A 15,587-nucleotide genomic window follows, 5' to 3' on the forward strand; every position below is an offset into this window, starting at 1 on the left:
CCACACTCAGCCAGCAAGCACACCGGCCACCCCTATGTAAGATCCAAAACCGCAGCCTTGGCACTACCAGCGCCACACTCTCCTGAGTGAGCCACGGGGCCGGCCCATAGTTTACTTTTAGTTCTCATTGTGATAATCAAGTGGAGGCTCCAACTAGTCCAGAAGCCCCTTTTCATGAGGAAGATCTGGCAGCAAGGCAATGAAGAGATCCTGACTTTATTGTAAGTAAGTTACAAGTTTATTCTTCTCCTACAGCCCATCAGTTTCCACATGTCCTCTTTGGTGTTTGAGATCAAACAGGGTCTAGAATCCTGGCCCTGGTGCTTATTGGCTGGGTAGCCTTGGGCAAGTTACTTGACCTCTCTGAAACTGTTTCTTCTTCTATTTTTTTTTTTAAAGGATAATATTAACTAACTTGTAGAGTTGCTGTGAGAACAAGGTATTCCAGAAAATTACTTAGCACAATGTTTGGTATATAGGAAGCACTCAACAAATGGTAACTGTTAAAATAATAGATGGTTATCATTATTGTATTGTAGAGCAGAATTTGTATCTCATAACCTTGTAGCAGCTAGTACAGCTCTTTGGTGACCAATAAAGGAATAAGTTCATATATGTGTGAAATTAATAGGAAACAGAAAAACTAGTGCTTGCATTTTGTTAGTGTCAGAATAAAACGACTGGGAGAAATAGGGTAAGAAAAAGACATTTTATTACACTTGATCTTAGCCAAAAGGCCAAGAAGTGATTGAAAAGGACATGTTACTAAAGACAGAAAACAAGAGAGAACAGAGAGTCAATGGAAAACTTAAACTGAAGAGATTCAGAAAAAATGCACAGTGGGAATAGTTGCCCAGAGAGTAAAAATGTGACAAACACTACAGTTTATGGATAAACAAAACAAGGTATGCAATTGCTGAGATACAGAAGATATGATACTGTAAAGTTTACAAAGAAACAATAAATTAAAAATAACCAGATTAGCATTTTCTTCTTTCACAGGAAAGATGTTACCAGAAGGCTTCTAAGATACCGGTAACATTTGCCCTGTTCTTAAATTAGGGAGGGGGACAGGTATACCCTGTGTTTATTTTATTACTCTGTAAAATTCATAAATATGTTTTATACCCTCTTTTGTTTGAAAAATTAATTTTTGAAAAGGGGATGAATCTTATCTTCAAAGAGAAAAGTAATGATGGAGGAAGAAATATAGAAAAAGACAAAAAAGACAGAGTCGTAAAAAAAAAAAGAGAGAGATGACAGGTAGCTTTCAACACAAGATGGAGACTGATGGGGAGATGATTGTGCCATCCCGTAAGTCACAAGGCACTTTTTGACAATGAGACCACCAATTTGCTTGCCATCTCATCCCTTAAATGTCCTTCCTAAGATTGTGCTCAGAGGACCCTCAGTTCCTGCCTCTTATCTGCCAGGGTGTCAGCAGCAACCCATCCCTGTCACTAAGCTCATCTTCAACACAGTTTCTCACAGCAAAAGCCCATGTCGCCTCCTTCAGAGGCTTTCCTTGACTCACCACCCGGATTTCTCCTTTACTGCACAGACTTCTTTTTCTCACCCACACGTTATCTTTAATTTATTTGCCTTCAAGTCTGGCGGCCTTGACAATTTTCTGTGTATTCCCCAGTGTTTGTTATGTGCATGAAGCCACACTCCTCCACCCTCTCTGCTTCTTGTGAACAGAGCCTGAACACATCAGCCTATACTTTAAAACTGGTTGTTTTGAGGCAGGATAGAACACTGACTTGCCCTAGGGAGGCTGCTTATGGATATTCAGGCTGCTCAAGCTGACACCAGCTAACAACTCCTTAACAACCCCAACAATCAGCTAACCTTTCTTCAAAGCCTTGTGATTTTCTGAGCAGGAAACAAACCCACAAAGTACAAAAAAACCCGTTTCTCTTTTATTCTCAGAAAGGAGCTTGTTCAAGCAAAAAGGCACCCAAATCCCTTTTTCTCCCCCCTCCTTTTTAAATATTCCCCCCCTTAGTTAAGATAGAGATACAGCCCTATCCCAGAACAACATATAAATCTTTCCCTAAGAAGTCATGGGGTGGTCCTCATTTGCAAGGTTGCCTGTGCACCTCCTACGTGTACTTTCACTTTGCAATAAACTTTGAGTGTAAGTGTGACCCTGCCGTGTGAGCTTGAAGTTATTGTGGGTTCCTCATGGGATTCTTCACTCGGGAAATCCAAGGACCTGCATTTGCCACATCACTTTCAGTGACTAGGGAAAGGCTATTAATGAGGCCAAGGTCAGATATATGTGATCTGGACTGGATCGCCTATGGAATTTCTATAAAGAACATTATTGACAAAATTATGAGTATAGTTTACAGAGGAAATGATAATATTTTGTCAGTGTTGGATTTCCTATATATAGTAATTTTGCTGTTTTTCCAGAATAAAAGAATTTCCTTCTTAGAAACATGAAGGAACGATGAGACATTATATATGCAACCCACTCTCTAATGGCTCAGAATAAATTTAATTGTATATATAAAGAGGATGAGAAAATAATAAAAAGAGGCAAATATTAACAATTTATGAATATAGATAAAGGATGTACAGGAGTTCATTAGACCCCTCTTGGAAATTTTCTTTAGGTTTGAATTTTTATATATAAATGATTTAAATCTTAATTAGTGAATAAAATTCAGAAAGTATTAAATTCTAATTTCTACTTAAATGTCTCAATCTCAACTCAGTGTATTTTCCTATTGATGTAATCTTATCTGAAAGAGAAGATTTTTAAAAAATTATATCATCCTTTTTATTTCTAAGCCCCAGAACAAGACAACTGGTAGCATTTTTTCATTTTATTTTGCCACATTGCACATAATGTTAAGTTGATAAAGGTCTTGTACTGAGTTGAATAAATCATAATTACATTTTAAAAATGAGGACAGGACAAAATCACTTAATTGCTATCTCTGTGGGTGGGGTCACTTCACACAGAGTAGAAATCTCTTCCTTAATCCACATACTCTGCTTCTGTTTCTAATTGGATCCCCTAAAAACACAGGCAAAGTAGATAAAGCATGAAGATTCTAGGAAATTTATGCCCCAGAATAGAAAATAACCCTGCATACATGTGTGTAATAGTAAAATTCTATCAAAAGGATGTCTTCATTAATTCTTCGTGGATGTACATAATGGAATATTCAGAACTACCACAGTTTTCAGAGCAAAATAGATGCTTAATAATTCATTGTTTTAAAAAATGAAGCGTTATTAATTAATTCATATTTTTCATCAGCTTTCTTTGCCCTCAACCAGTAAGTCAGAGGAACCGGCATGAGGCTTCATTCCTTTGCCAGCACATTGGTGGTTCCTCAATTCCACTAGACAACCTTTGACCAGAAGGAGCAGAGGAAGAGAAGGAGCTGCAGGATGGTGATGTCCCTGGGGAAGGGAGGCTGGGGGAGCAGAGGCAGAAGAGAAATGTCCACCTGGTGTGACCTCGCAAGCCCCCAGGGTGAGTTTTATAAGACACGCTGAATCACGCTAGTCTCACAGCCTCATCCCTCCAGGTTTGGACAGAAACCGACCATGGTCAACCAAAGTTCTCCAGCGGGCTTCCTCCTTCTGGGATTCTCTGAACATCCAGGGCTGGAAAAGATTCTCTTCGTGGTTGTCTTAACTTCCTACCTCCTGACCCTGGTGGGCAACACCCTCATCATCCTGCTCTCTGTGCTGGACCCCAGGCTCCACTCTCCAATGTACTTTTTCCTCTCCAACCTCTCCTTCTTGGACCTCTGCTTTACCACAAGTTGTGTCCCCCAGATGCTGGTCAATCTCTGGGGCCCAAAGAAGACCATCAGCTTCCTGGGCTGCTCTGTCCAGCTCTTCATCTTCCTGTCCCTGGGGACCACTGAGTGCATCCTCCTGACAGTGATGGCCTTTGACCGCTATGTAGCTGTCTGCCAGCCCCTCCACTATGTCACCATCATGCACCCCCGCCTGTGTTGGCAACTGGCATCTGTGGCCTGGGTCATTGGACTGGTCCAATCAATAGTCCAGACACCACCAACCCTCCGCCTGCCCTTCTGTCCCCACCAGCAGATTGATGACTTTTTATGTGAAGTCCCTTCTCTAATTCGACTCTCCTGTGGAGACACCACCTTTAATGAGATCCAGTTGGCTGTATCCAGTGTCATCCTCGTGGTTGCACCACTCACCATCATCCTTGTCTCTTATGGTGCCATTGCCAGGGCAATGCTGAGGATTAATTCTGCCATAGCATGGAGAAAGGCTTTGGGGACCTGCTCCTCCCATCTCATTGTGGTCACCCTCTTCTACAGCTCAGTCATTGCTGTCTATCTCCAGCCCAAAAATCCTTATGCTCAAGAGAGGGGCAAGTTCTTTGGTCTCTTCTATGCAGTGGGCACTCCTTCACTTAACCCTCTCATATACACCCTGCGGAACAAGGAGGTAAAGAGGGCATTCAGGAGGTTGCTGAGGAAGGACAGGGACTCCAGGGAGAGCTGAGGGGGAGCTGCTTAATGTATTTTCTAGATTAAGAAGAGTTTTTTAGTAATTTGTGAAAATGTTGATTTCTCCTGGCTGCTTCCTTCTTTGCACACACCTGAGCCACTGCAATGGGTCACAGTGTGACTATGTGGCATCCATGAGAGAGACAGAGAAGGAAGAATGAAGTGAGGGAGAGAGAAACTGGGTTAAGAGAAAGTAGGTATCTCCATAAACTCCTTAAATTCAAACACTATCACGCCTTTGAGTTTTTAATATTTCCTCTCCCCTCCATCCTGTTTTTCACTGTCTTCACTTATATAGATTTCTTAACTCCACCATGCCCATTTCCGGCTATATAATCTCTCTCCAATTGTCATGTCAGTGTAGGGGCACTGCTCCATCATGGCAGTGTGGAGACCTTATACACATCTACATAGGACAAGCAACAAAGGCCTGAACCACAGCTAATCTGAGGCTTCAAAGGCTGCCTTTTGATCCTCCTGGAATATAAGAGGCTGGGAAATTTGTCAGAGCCCGCTTCAAGCCCATCTCTCACTCTCCTCCCTATATCCACTGTGAGGCTGCCATGAGGCAATTTTTTATTGCCTCCCAGGTTCTGAGGGAGCAAGAGGGTTTTGCCCCAAATCCTTTAGAATATTGCTGCAGAATGTAATGGGACTTAGCTACAGTCTAGAATTGGCTCCTCGCCACCAGGGTATCCACAAGTGTTGCAGTCATCTGGCCCCTTTCATTTCAGTGTCATCTTTTTGGTATGTGGGGCAAGGATCCAGGAATCTGGCACCTTTGACTTTTTTTCCTTTTTATTTGTTTGTAAAAAAAACTTTCTGAATCTAAAAGTGGCTCATTTTATCTTTACTGGTTAAATCAGTCAAGACTTGGCCTTGCCTTGCTTGTCATCGGTGTGCTTCATAGTTGTCATTAGCACTCATCTTCATCTCTGGTTCCTACCTAGTCTTAGTTTATTCAGAATGCTATAACAAAATATCATAACCCCTTTAGCTTATAAACAACGGAAATTTATTTCTCGCAGTTCTGGAGGCTGGGAAGTCCAAGGTCATGGCAGATTCCATGTCTAGTGCCCACTTTCTGATTGATAAATGGTGACTTCATATGATCTCACATGGTGAAAGGGGCTAGCCAGCTCTCTGAGTCTCTTTTACAAGAGCCATAATCCCAATCATGAGGAATTTTCCTTCATGAGCTAATTATTGCCCAAAGTCTCCACCTTCTAATATCATCACCTCAGGCATTATGATTTCAACATAAGAATTTGGGGGGAAATAAGCATTTTGTCTACTGCACATGCTTCTTCCTCAAAGTCCTTTCTTTCTACTTGCCCCTTCTTATATTGATCATCTTTTGCCTTCTCTTTCTCCTTTTCTCCCTCAAGTAACAGCTAGAAGGGAAGAAGAACTGAAACTCAACAAGTTCATAATCTCATGTAAATACACACAATGGATTGTTAAAACTAAAATACATACCCTTTGATTTTCAATATAGCAACCTTTACAATATATATGGTTGTTGCCACACTATAGTCACACATAACAGTTTCCTTGAGAATGAAATAAAAGTGGAATATTAGGGGAAAAGTTCACTGTTTTATTTGTAGTATTTCTTCCCTTCTCCACCAAGGAACCCAGAAAGAAAGGGAAAACATCATACAATAGTTGGGTTACAATAGGATATTTCAATGAAGTCTTTGTTGCTATCCACAAAATATACAGCATGTGGAACTCTTGTCTCCTGGATTAAGACTTCCTGTCATCAAAGTATCTGGGCACCTGTGTTGCTGAACATCAGCCAGAAGAAAATAAATTGTTTTTCCTCCAGTATTACTCTACTCCTGAGTAGTCACCTCCAATGCAGTGGTACACCAAAAAAAATCAAATTGTCTTTTCTATTTGCATAATCTACCATAATTTTTTTCATTAAGCCAAACCAGGAAGGAGGTGTCTCTGCCCCTCATCACCCGACCCCATCAGAGACATGGGCAGCTCCTCATCATGGGCTTCACCACCTTCAAGGTGAGATGGATGGTCTTCTCAATTGCTTAAGACTATATAGCCTTTTCCCAGGCTTTAGGGTCTGAAGCCCAGCAGAAAAACCTGGTGTTGTGTGTGAACCTCAGTCTTAAACAAGACACATTCATTGTTTTTCTTCACCCACAGTTGGCAGCAAAAGTCCTTACCTCCCATTCCTTAGAATCAATGTTCACCGGGCAATTCTATATACAGTTAAAATATTCTTCAGGAATAAAGGTGAAATAAGGACATTCTTAGTGAAGGAAGAGGAAGAGAATTTATCACCAGCAGGCTTGCTCTCAAAGAAATGCGAAAGGAAGTTCTTCAGACAGAGAGGAAGTAAAACGAGAGGGAAACTTGGAATATCACATTGAAGGAAGAGCAACAGAAATGGTAACTATCCGGTAAATAGAAAAGCTGATTATTCTCTTTGAGTTCTTTAAAATATGTATCACTTTTGGAACAGAAAGGTACAACACTGATGGGGTTTCAATGTGCATCGATGAAATACATGTGAAAATTACAGAATAAAGTAATGATGATAAAGGGTGAAGTTTCTACATTCTACATGAAGTGGCAAACTATTAATTCTAAGTAGACTGTGAAAAGTTATGTATTTACATTGTAATTCCTGAAGCACCCAATGAAATTTTAAAAACAAAACAAAACAAACAAACAAACCATATTGTGTGACAGTAGCAAAAATGTCAGGGTAAGAAACTCCAAAAATTTTCTCTTCTATAAAAGCAAAATGAACCCTGGCAAAATTGTCAAAATTAATGTTTTTCAGAACTCTGAAAATTAACCAAAGGTTTGCTGCAATCCCAGGACTGTTTGTTCAAGAATAATGGCTGAATCTTGGTAAGAACAGTGAGCTATGTGGCATTCATGCCCTATTCCCATTTCTCCCTGCCCAGCTGCACAGAAGCCTTGAAACCAACAGCCCACAATCATGGTGAAAACAAGCAGACAAGAATTCACTGGAGGGGACACAATGGAGTTAGAGATTTTTCAATGTCCTATATCCAGAGAATTATTATTTTACTGCTCTACTTATTCCCTAAGAATCACAAAGCTGTCCTTATTTGACCTGACTTAGAACTAGCCCAAAAAGAATAACCTTTCCCTGGGGATAATTAGTGAAAAGAATCATGCAATTGTGGAGCATCATGATTGCCTGCAGTCATAGAAAACAGTTGGGATAAGCAATAGGCTAACCAAGAAACTTAAAAGGAAATGTCAAGGAATGAGATGTCTGTAGGAGGCCTTGAAAAGCTCCAACATACTCTAGGAAATCCAGAGAGCCCTGAGCATTCCAAGGGCTGTGTGTGTGTGCTCTGTATTGACCTGACCGTTCCCTGAGCTCTAACCCTGCACAGACAGAAAGTGAAGGCTAAGATAGAGTTGTAAACTGCCTGGCTGAGTTTTGAAGACATAGTGCAGCATGCACATAGAGCCTCTCTATATACACTGGATGACATTACTTCCAGGCATCTAAGGAAATCTTTGTCTAATCATTAACTGGCCTCTAAGCTAACCAAAAAGAGACTTTAGTGGCCACATACAATGAAGAACCCATTCTGAACTTTCACAACTGAACTTTATGGATAGTTCAAAAAACTTACTAAACAAGCAAGCAACAACAATAGCCAGCAACAACAAAAAAATCCGAGGACAGAAAAAATATAACTTCTAGAATTGCTGCATTATATTATTTAAAATGTTAAGTTTTCAACAATAACAAAAAAAATGACATGCAAAGAAACAATAAAGTCTGTACACAGGAAAATAAACAGTCAGTAGAACTGTTTCTAAGGAAGACCAGACATTAAAGTAACTAGATGAAGATATCAAATAAGCTATTTTAAATGCATCCAAAGAACTAAAGGAAATAATGTCAAAAGAACTAAAAGAATGTATCAGAATGCTTTCTCACCAAATATAGAATATCAATAGGGAGATAGAATTTTTCTTTAAAAAAAAAATGGGGCTGGCTGGTTACCTCAGTTGGTTAAAGTGTGGTGTTATAATACCAGGATCAAGAGTTTGAGTCCCTATACCAGTCAGCTGTCAAAAAAAAAAAAAAAGGAAATTTAGTAAGTATAATCATTTAAATAACAACTTCACTAGATGGACTCAACAGCAGATTTTAGCAGGCAAAAGAACAAATCAATGAACTTGAAAATAGGTCGACTGAAATTATCCAGCCTAAGGAACAGATAAAAAAGGAAAGAGAAGTTAACAGAGCTTCAGAGACTTGTAGGACATCATCAATTGTACCAAAACACACATAAGGGAATTTACAGAAGAAGAGGATAGAGAGAAAGGAACAAAAAGAGTATTTAAAGAAATAATAGCTGAAAACTTCTCAAATTTGATGGAAAACATTAATCTGCACTTCCAAAGTGCTCAATAAACCTCAAGTAAGATAAATTCAAAGTGAACTGCACATAGAAGTATCATAATCAAATTGTCAAATGACAAAGAAAGAATCTTAAAGTTAACAAGAGGGAAGTGACTCATAATGTACACTGGGTTATCAATAAGAACTAATTTTCATAAAAATATTATAGAGGCAGGAGGCAGTGGAATGATATATTCAAAGTACTAAAAGAAAAACACTGTCAATAAATAATTCTAAAGCCAGAAAATCTATACTTCAAATATGAATTAGATATTAAGACATTCTCAAATAAACAAAAACTTAGTGAAGTTGTCACTACCAGACCTGTCCTACAGGAAATGCTAAAAGTGGTCCACTAAGCTGAGACAAAAAGACAGTAGACAGTAACTCCAATTCATATGAGAAATAAAGAATACCAGTAAAGGTAACTACATTGGTAAATCAAAATACAGTATAACGTATTTGGGGTTTGCAGTTTTTCTCTTATGTGACTCAAAAGACAGTTCCATAAAGCAATAATTGTAAATCTGTACTGATAGGCATACAATGTATAAAGATGTGATTTGTATGGCAATAAAAACACAAAAAAGCAGGAAGGACTGGAGCTATATGGAAGGAAAGTTTTTGTATGCTATTGAAATTGACTTGGTATTAATCTGGTTAGATTGTAATAAACAAACATGTTAGTTGCAAAATCCAGGGCAAGATTAGGAAAATAACTCAAAAAGTACAGTAAAAGAGAGCCATCTCATGGCTTACTTGGGAGACTATGGTGCTGATAACACCAAGGCCACAAGTTCAGATCCCTATATAGGGATGGCCAGTTAGCTCACTTGGGAGAGCGTGGTGCTGACAAAACCAAGTCAAGGGTTAAGATCCCCTTACTGGTCATCTTTTTTTAAAAAAAAAAAAGGTGTAGTAAAGAAGTAAAAACAGAATTAAATGATCTAGTATAAAATAGCTATTAAACACAAGAGAAAGCAATAATGATGGAATAAAACAACAGAAAAGACATGATGTATAGAAAACAAATAGCAAAATGAAAGACAGAAATTCTATCTATCAGTAATTATATTAAACATAAGTAGATAAAACACCCCCATTAAAAAGCAGAGATTGGCAGAATAAATATTTTTTAAATGATCCAATTATATGATGTCTACAAAACACACACTATAAATTCAAATTTGCAAATAGACTGGGAATAAAAGGATGGAAAAGATAATCTGCAAAAAGCAACCTCAAGAAAGCTTGAAGAGCCATAATAATATCAGACAAAATAGACTTTAAGACAAGTCTTGTTACTAAAGACAAGGAGGAAGATTTTATAATGATAAAAATGGTCAATTCATCAAGAAGATATAACAATTATAAACATATGTGCACCTAAGAACACAGCCCCAAAATACATGAAGCATCAACTAATAGCTATGAGAGGAAAAATACACACTTCAACAATAACAGTTGGATGATTCAATATTCCATTTTCAATAATTGATAGAATACCTACATGAAAGATCAACAAGGAAATAGAATACTTAATCATGTTAGCATGCATAAAAATCATCTAGACTTAACAACTAGACCTTACAGAAATCTAAAGAACATTACACCCAACAAAAACAAAATAAATATTATTCTCAAATGCACATGAAACTTCCACCAGAACAGAATATTAAACAATAAACCAAGTTTCAATCAATTTAAAAAGATTCAAATAATACAAAGTATGTTCTCCAAACACAATGGAATAAAAGTAGAAATCAAAAACAGAAGAATAATTGGGAAATTCACAAATATAAGAAAATTAAAACACAAATGGCTAATAATCAATAGGTAAAAAAAATAAAAGGAGAAATTAGAAAATAGTTCAAGATGAACAGAAACAAAAATAAAATATACCAAAACTTATGGGGAACAGATAAAGCACTTCTTAGAAGTAAGTTTATTTATTTATTTTTTATTTTGTCGATATACAATGTGGTGATTATTGTGGCCCTTTACTGAAACCCCCCTCCCGCCTCTCTCTCCCCCCTCCCAGCCAACAATGTCCTTTCTGTTTGCTTGTCATATCAACTTCAAGAAATTGTAGTTGTTATGTCTTCTTCCTCCCCCCCTCCCCGGTTTTGTGGGTGTATGTGTGTGTGTGTGTGTGTGTGTGTGTGTTAATTTATTTATTTATTTTTAGCTCCCACAAATAAGTGAGAACATGTGGTATTTCTCTTTCTGTGCCTGACTTGTTTCACTTAATATAATTCTCTCAAGGTCCATCCATGTTGTTGCAAATGGCAGTATTGCATTCGTTTTTATAGCTGAGTAGTATTCTATTATGTAGATATACCACATTTTCCGTATCCACTCATCCAATAATGGACATTTGGGCTGGTTCCAGCTCTTGGCTACTGTAAAGAGTGCTGCGATGAACATTGGGGAACAGGTATACCTTCGACTTGATGATTTCCATTTCCATGGGTATATTCCCAGCAGTGGGATAGCTGGGTCGTATGGTAGATCTATCTGCAATTGTTTGAGGAACCTCCATACCATTTTCCATAGAGGCCGCACCATTTTGCAGTCCCAACAACAATGTATGAGAGTTCCTTTTTCTCTGCAACCTCGCCAGCATTTATCGTTCAGAGTCTTTTGGATTTTAGCCATCCTAACTGGGGTTAGATGGTATCTCAGTGTAGTTTTGATTTGCATTTCCTGGATGCTGAGTGATGTTGAGCATTTTTTCATATGTCTGTTGGCCATTTGTATATCTTCCTTAGAGAAATGCCTACTTAGCTCTTTTGTCCATTTTTTAATTGGGTTGCTTGTTTATTTCTTGTAAAGTTGTTTGAGTTCCTTGTATATTCAGAAGTAAGTTTATACCTGTAAATGCCTATATTACAAAAGAAGATCTCAAATTGATAACCTAAACTTCCACATTAAGACACTGGGAAAAAAAAGAAGGCCAACTAAACCTAAATCAGTGGAATTAGAGTGGAAATTAATGAAATAGTGAATAGAAAAACAATAGAAAACATCAATAAAACCAAAGCCTAGTTCTTTGAAAAGATGAATAAAATTGACAAAGCTTCAGCTAGTTTGACCAAGAGAAAAAACAGAAAAGACTCAAATTACTAAAATCAAAAATGAAACAGGGAACATTACTACTGACCCTACAAAAAGAAAAAACCAAAACATTAAAAAGGAATACAAACCACCAAAACTATTCTTCTGCTTTTGATTTCTACTTTTATTCCATTGTGTATGGAGAACATACTTTGTGTTATTTGAATCTTTAAATTGATTGAAACTTGGTTTATTGACTGAAGAAAAAATAAATGATCTGAATAGACCTATAACAAAAGGAAAGATAGAATTTATAATTTTTTTTTTTAAAAAACTACTTACAAAAAAAACCTCCAGTCCCTGATGGCTTTTTTACAGACTTTCAAACAGTAGAATAGGAGAAAACAATCCTCAACTTATTTTATAAAACCTTTGATACCAAAATCAGACAAAGATATCACAAGAAAAGAACTCAATAGACTAATATATCTTGTGAGTATAGACACAAACATTCACAGCAAAATACTAGCAAAGTGAATTCAGAAACATGTAAAAAGAATTATATACCATGGCTAGGTAAGATTTATTCCAGGAATACAGGTTGTTTTAACATCTGAAAATCAATTAAATGCAATTCATCATATCAACAGGATAAAAAAGTAAAATCACATGATCATCTCAACACATACAGAGAAAGCATTTCACAAAATCAATCACCTGGTTATGATAAATACACTCAACAAAATAGGAATAGAAGAGAACTTCAACCTGATAAAGGGCATCTACAAAACATCTACACACATCTAACATCATACTTAGTAGTGAAAGACTAGATGCTTTTCCTCTAAAAATATGAACAAAACAAGGATGTCTACTATCAGCACATGTACTCATCATTGTACTAGAGGTTCTAGCCAGGACAATTAGCCGAGAAAAGAAAATATGGATTAGAAAGGAAGAAGTAAAACTATCTCTGTTTGCAGATAACATATTTTCATATATAGAAAGTCTTAGGGAATTATATTTAAAAAAAAAAAAACATTAGAACTAATAGATGAGTTCATCAAGGTTGCAGGATACAAAATCAATATATAATTATCAATTGCATTTCTATACACTTGCATGAACAATACAAAAATGAAATTTTAAAAAATTTCATTCACAGTAGCATCAAAAAGAATAAAATACTTATGAACAAATTTAACAAAAGGAGTGTAGGGCCAAGCCCGTGGCGCCCTCGGGAGAGTGTGGCGCTGGGAGCGCAGCGACGCTCCCGTCGCGGGTTCGGATCCTATGTAGGAATGGCCGGTGCACTCACTGGCTGAGTGCCGGTCACGGAAAAGACAAAAAAAAAAAAAAAAAAAAAAAGGAGTGTAAAACTTGTACTCGGAAAACTATCAAATGTTGGGAGAATTTAAAGAAGACCTAAATAAATGGGAAAATACTGTATATTCATGAATAAGAAGATTTAACATTGTTAAGATGGCAATATGCCCCAAACTAATCTACAGATTCAAAACAAGCCTTGTCAGGAAACTATCTTACATCTTTGTACAAGTGGACAAACGGATTCTGAACTTCATATGTAATTGCAAAAGACTCAGAATAATCAAAACAATCTTGGGGAAAAAAACAATGTAGGAAAACCCACACATTCCTATTTCAAAGCCTACTATATAGCAACAGCAATCAAGATAGTTTGGCACTGCACAAGAATAGTCATTTAGGTCAACAAAAAAAAAATTGAGAATCTAGAAATAAACCTGTATATCTATAATCAATTGATTTTGACAAGAATGCTAATACCATTCAATGGGGAAAGAAAAGTATTTTCAATAAATGGTGCTGGAACAACTAGATAGCCACATGCAAAAGAATGAAGTTGACCCCTTATCTCACACCATATACAAAATCTACTCAAAATGAATCAAAGATTTAATATAAGAACAAAAACTATAAAACTCAGAAGAAAGCATAGAGATAAATATTCATGACCTTGGATTTAGCAAAAGATTATGAGATATAACACCATACCTAATGTCTAATAATAACATGAGCAATGAAAGAAAAAAATAGATAAATTGGACTTCATCAAAATTAAAAACTTTTGTGCTGTAAAGACCACCATTAAAAAAGAAAAAGACAGCACACAGAATGGGATAAAATATTTGCAAATTATGTATCTGATAAGTTACTTGTATCTAAAATGCATAAAGAACATAAAAAGATTCTCAGCATTATTAGCTATTAGTGAAATGCAAATTAAAACCATTATGAGATACCATCACATACCTATTAAAATGGATAAAATTTTTAAATATAAAAAACTATCATTGCTACATGCTAGCGGGGGTGCATAGCAACTGGAACTCTCACCCATTGCTGGTGAGAACAGAAAATGTTGCAGCCATTCTGGGAAATAATGTGGTGATTTCTTGTGAGTTTAAACGTATACTTACCTTATGACTTTGCAACCCTACACACTAGAATAATGAAAACTTATGTTCACACAAAAACCTACACAAAAATGTTTATAGTAGCTCTATTCATAATCACCAAGAACTAAAAACAACCCCAATGTCCTTTAACAGGTAAATGGATAAATAAATTCTGGTATATCCAATACAATGAAATACTACTCAGCAATAAGGAGAAACAAATTTTTGATATGTTCAATGACATGGATCCATCTCAGACATTACGGTGAGTGAAAATAGCCAGGCTCAAAAAGTTATTATTGTATGATTCTGTTTGTATAACATCTTGTAAAAGACAAAATTATAAGAATGGAGAACTGATAAGTGGTTGCCAGGAGTTAGTGGTAGGAAAGGTGTGTGACCAGAAACAGAGTGGTCAGGGACAGGATTGAAAGAATGAGGAAGCAGGAACAGGATATCAGGGATGAAGGGGGAAGGACATTTTCCTGAACACTCATTTTTGCATAGCTCTGACTTTTCAAACCATAGTAATGTTTCATAGTCCCAAAAAACAAATGAACTAATTAATTAGTGAACTAATTAATTAGTGAACTAATTAATTAGTGAACTAATTAATTAGTAAATTAATTATTTAGATGAACCAGGATATGTAGAAAACCCAAAGTGGAGTACAAGAGCCAAAATGAATCTAAGTATATTGCAAATGAACAACATAACCACACTGAATAAGAAGAAAAGAACTAACTTAAGTTACTTTAAAAACAGTATTTCAACTGGAGGTCTCCACCTAGACTTCAAATCCAGGATGTTCCACAGCAGGGTCACCATTTTTCTCCACCTGAATCTGTTTCTTCTCCTGCATTTCAGTCATCACATGTGGTCAATTTTATCACAACAGCTCTCACAACTGTCCACTTCTCTCCATCCCAACTGCTTCTACCTTACTCATAGTCTGAATGTCATTTATTTTTATTGTAATAACCTCAACCACTGGTGTATCAGTCAGTATATATTAGGTTAGGTTGCAATAACAATTCCAAAATCTCAGTGACCTGAAACAGTGTAGGTTTATGTCTTGCTGGTGCTACATGCCCACTGCCATCCATCCAGGGATTCTTCATGTCATTCTCACTGCAGCACATAGACTGATAG

At 36.9% G+C, this 15,587-nt stretch overlaps 1 protein-coding gene across 1 annotated transcript; it reads left to right on the forward strand.

Annotated features, from left to right (window-relative positions):
* Positions 1 to 3,570: 3,570 nt before the first annotated feature.
* On the forward strand, positions 3,571 to 4,509 carry LOC134378355 (olfactory receptor 2H1). Its single transcript, XM_063097386.1, has one exon. The coding sequence runs from the start codon at positions 3,571 to 3,573 to the stop codon at positions 4,507 to 4,509; it is 939 nt and encodes a 312-aa protein (XP_062953456.1).
* The last annotated feature ends 11,078 nt before the right edge of the window (positions 4,510 to 15,587 follow it).

Source organism: Cynocephalus volans, chromosome 5 (assembly GCF_027409185.1).
Source record: "Cynocephalus volans isolate mCynVol1 chromosome 5, mCynVol1.pri, whole genome shotgun sequence".
Lineage (NCBI taxonomy): Eukaryota > Metazoa > Chordata > Mammalia > Dermoptera > Cynocephalidae > Cynocephalus > Cynocephalus volans.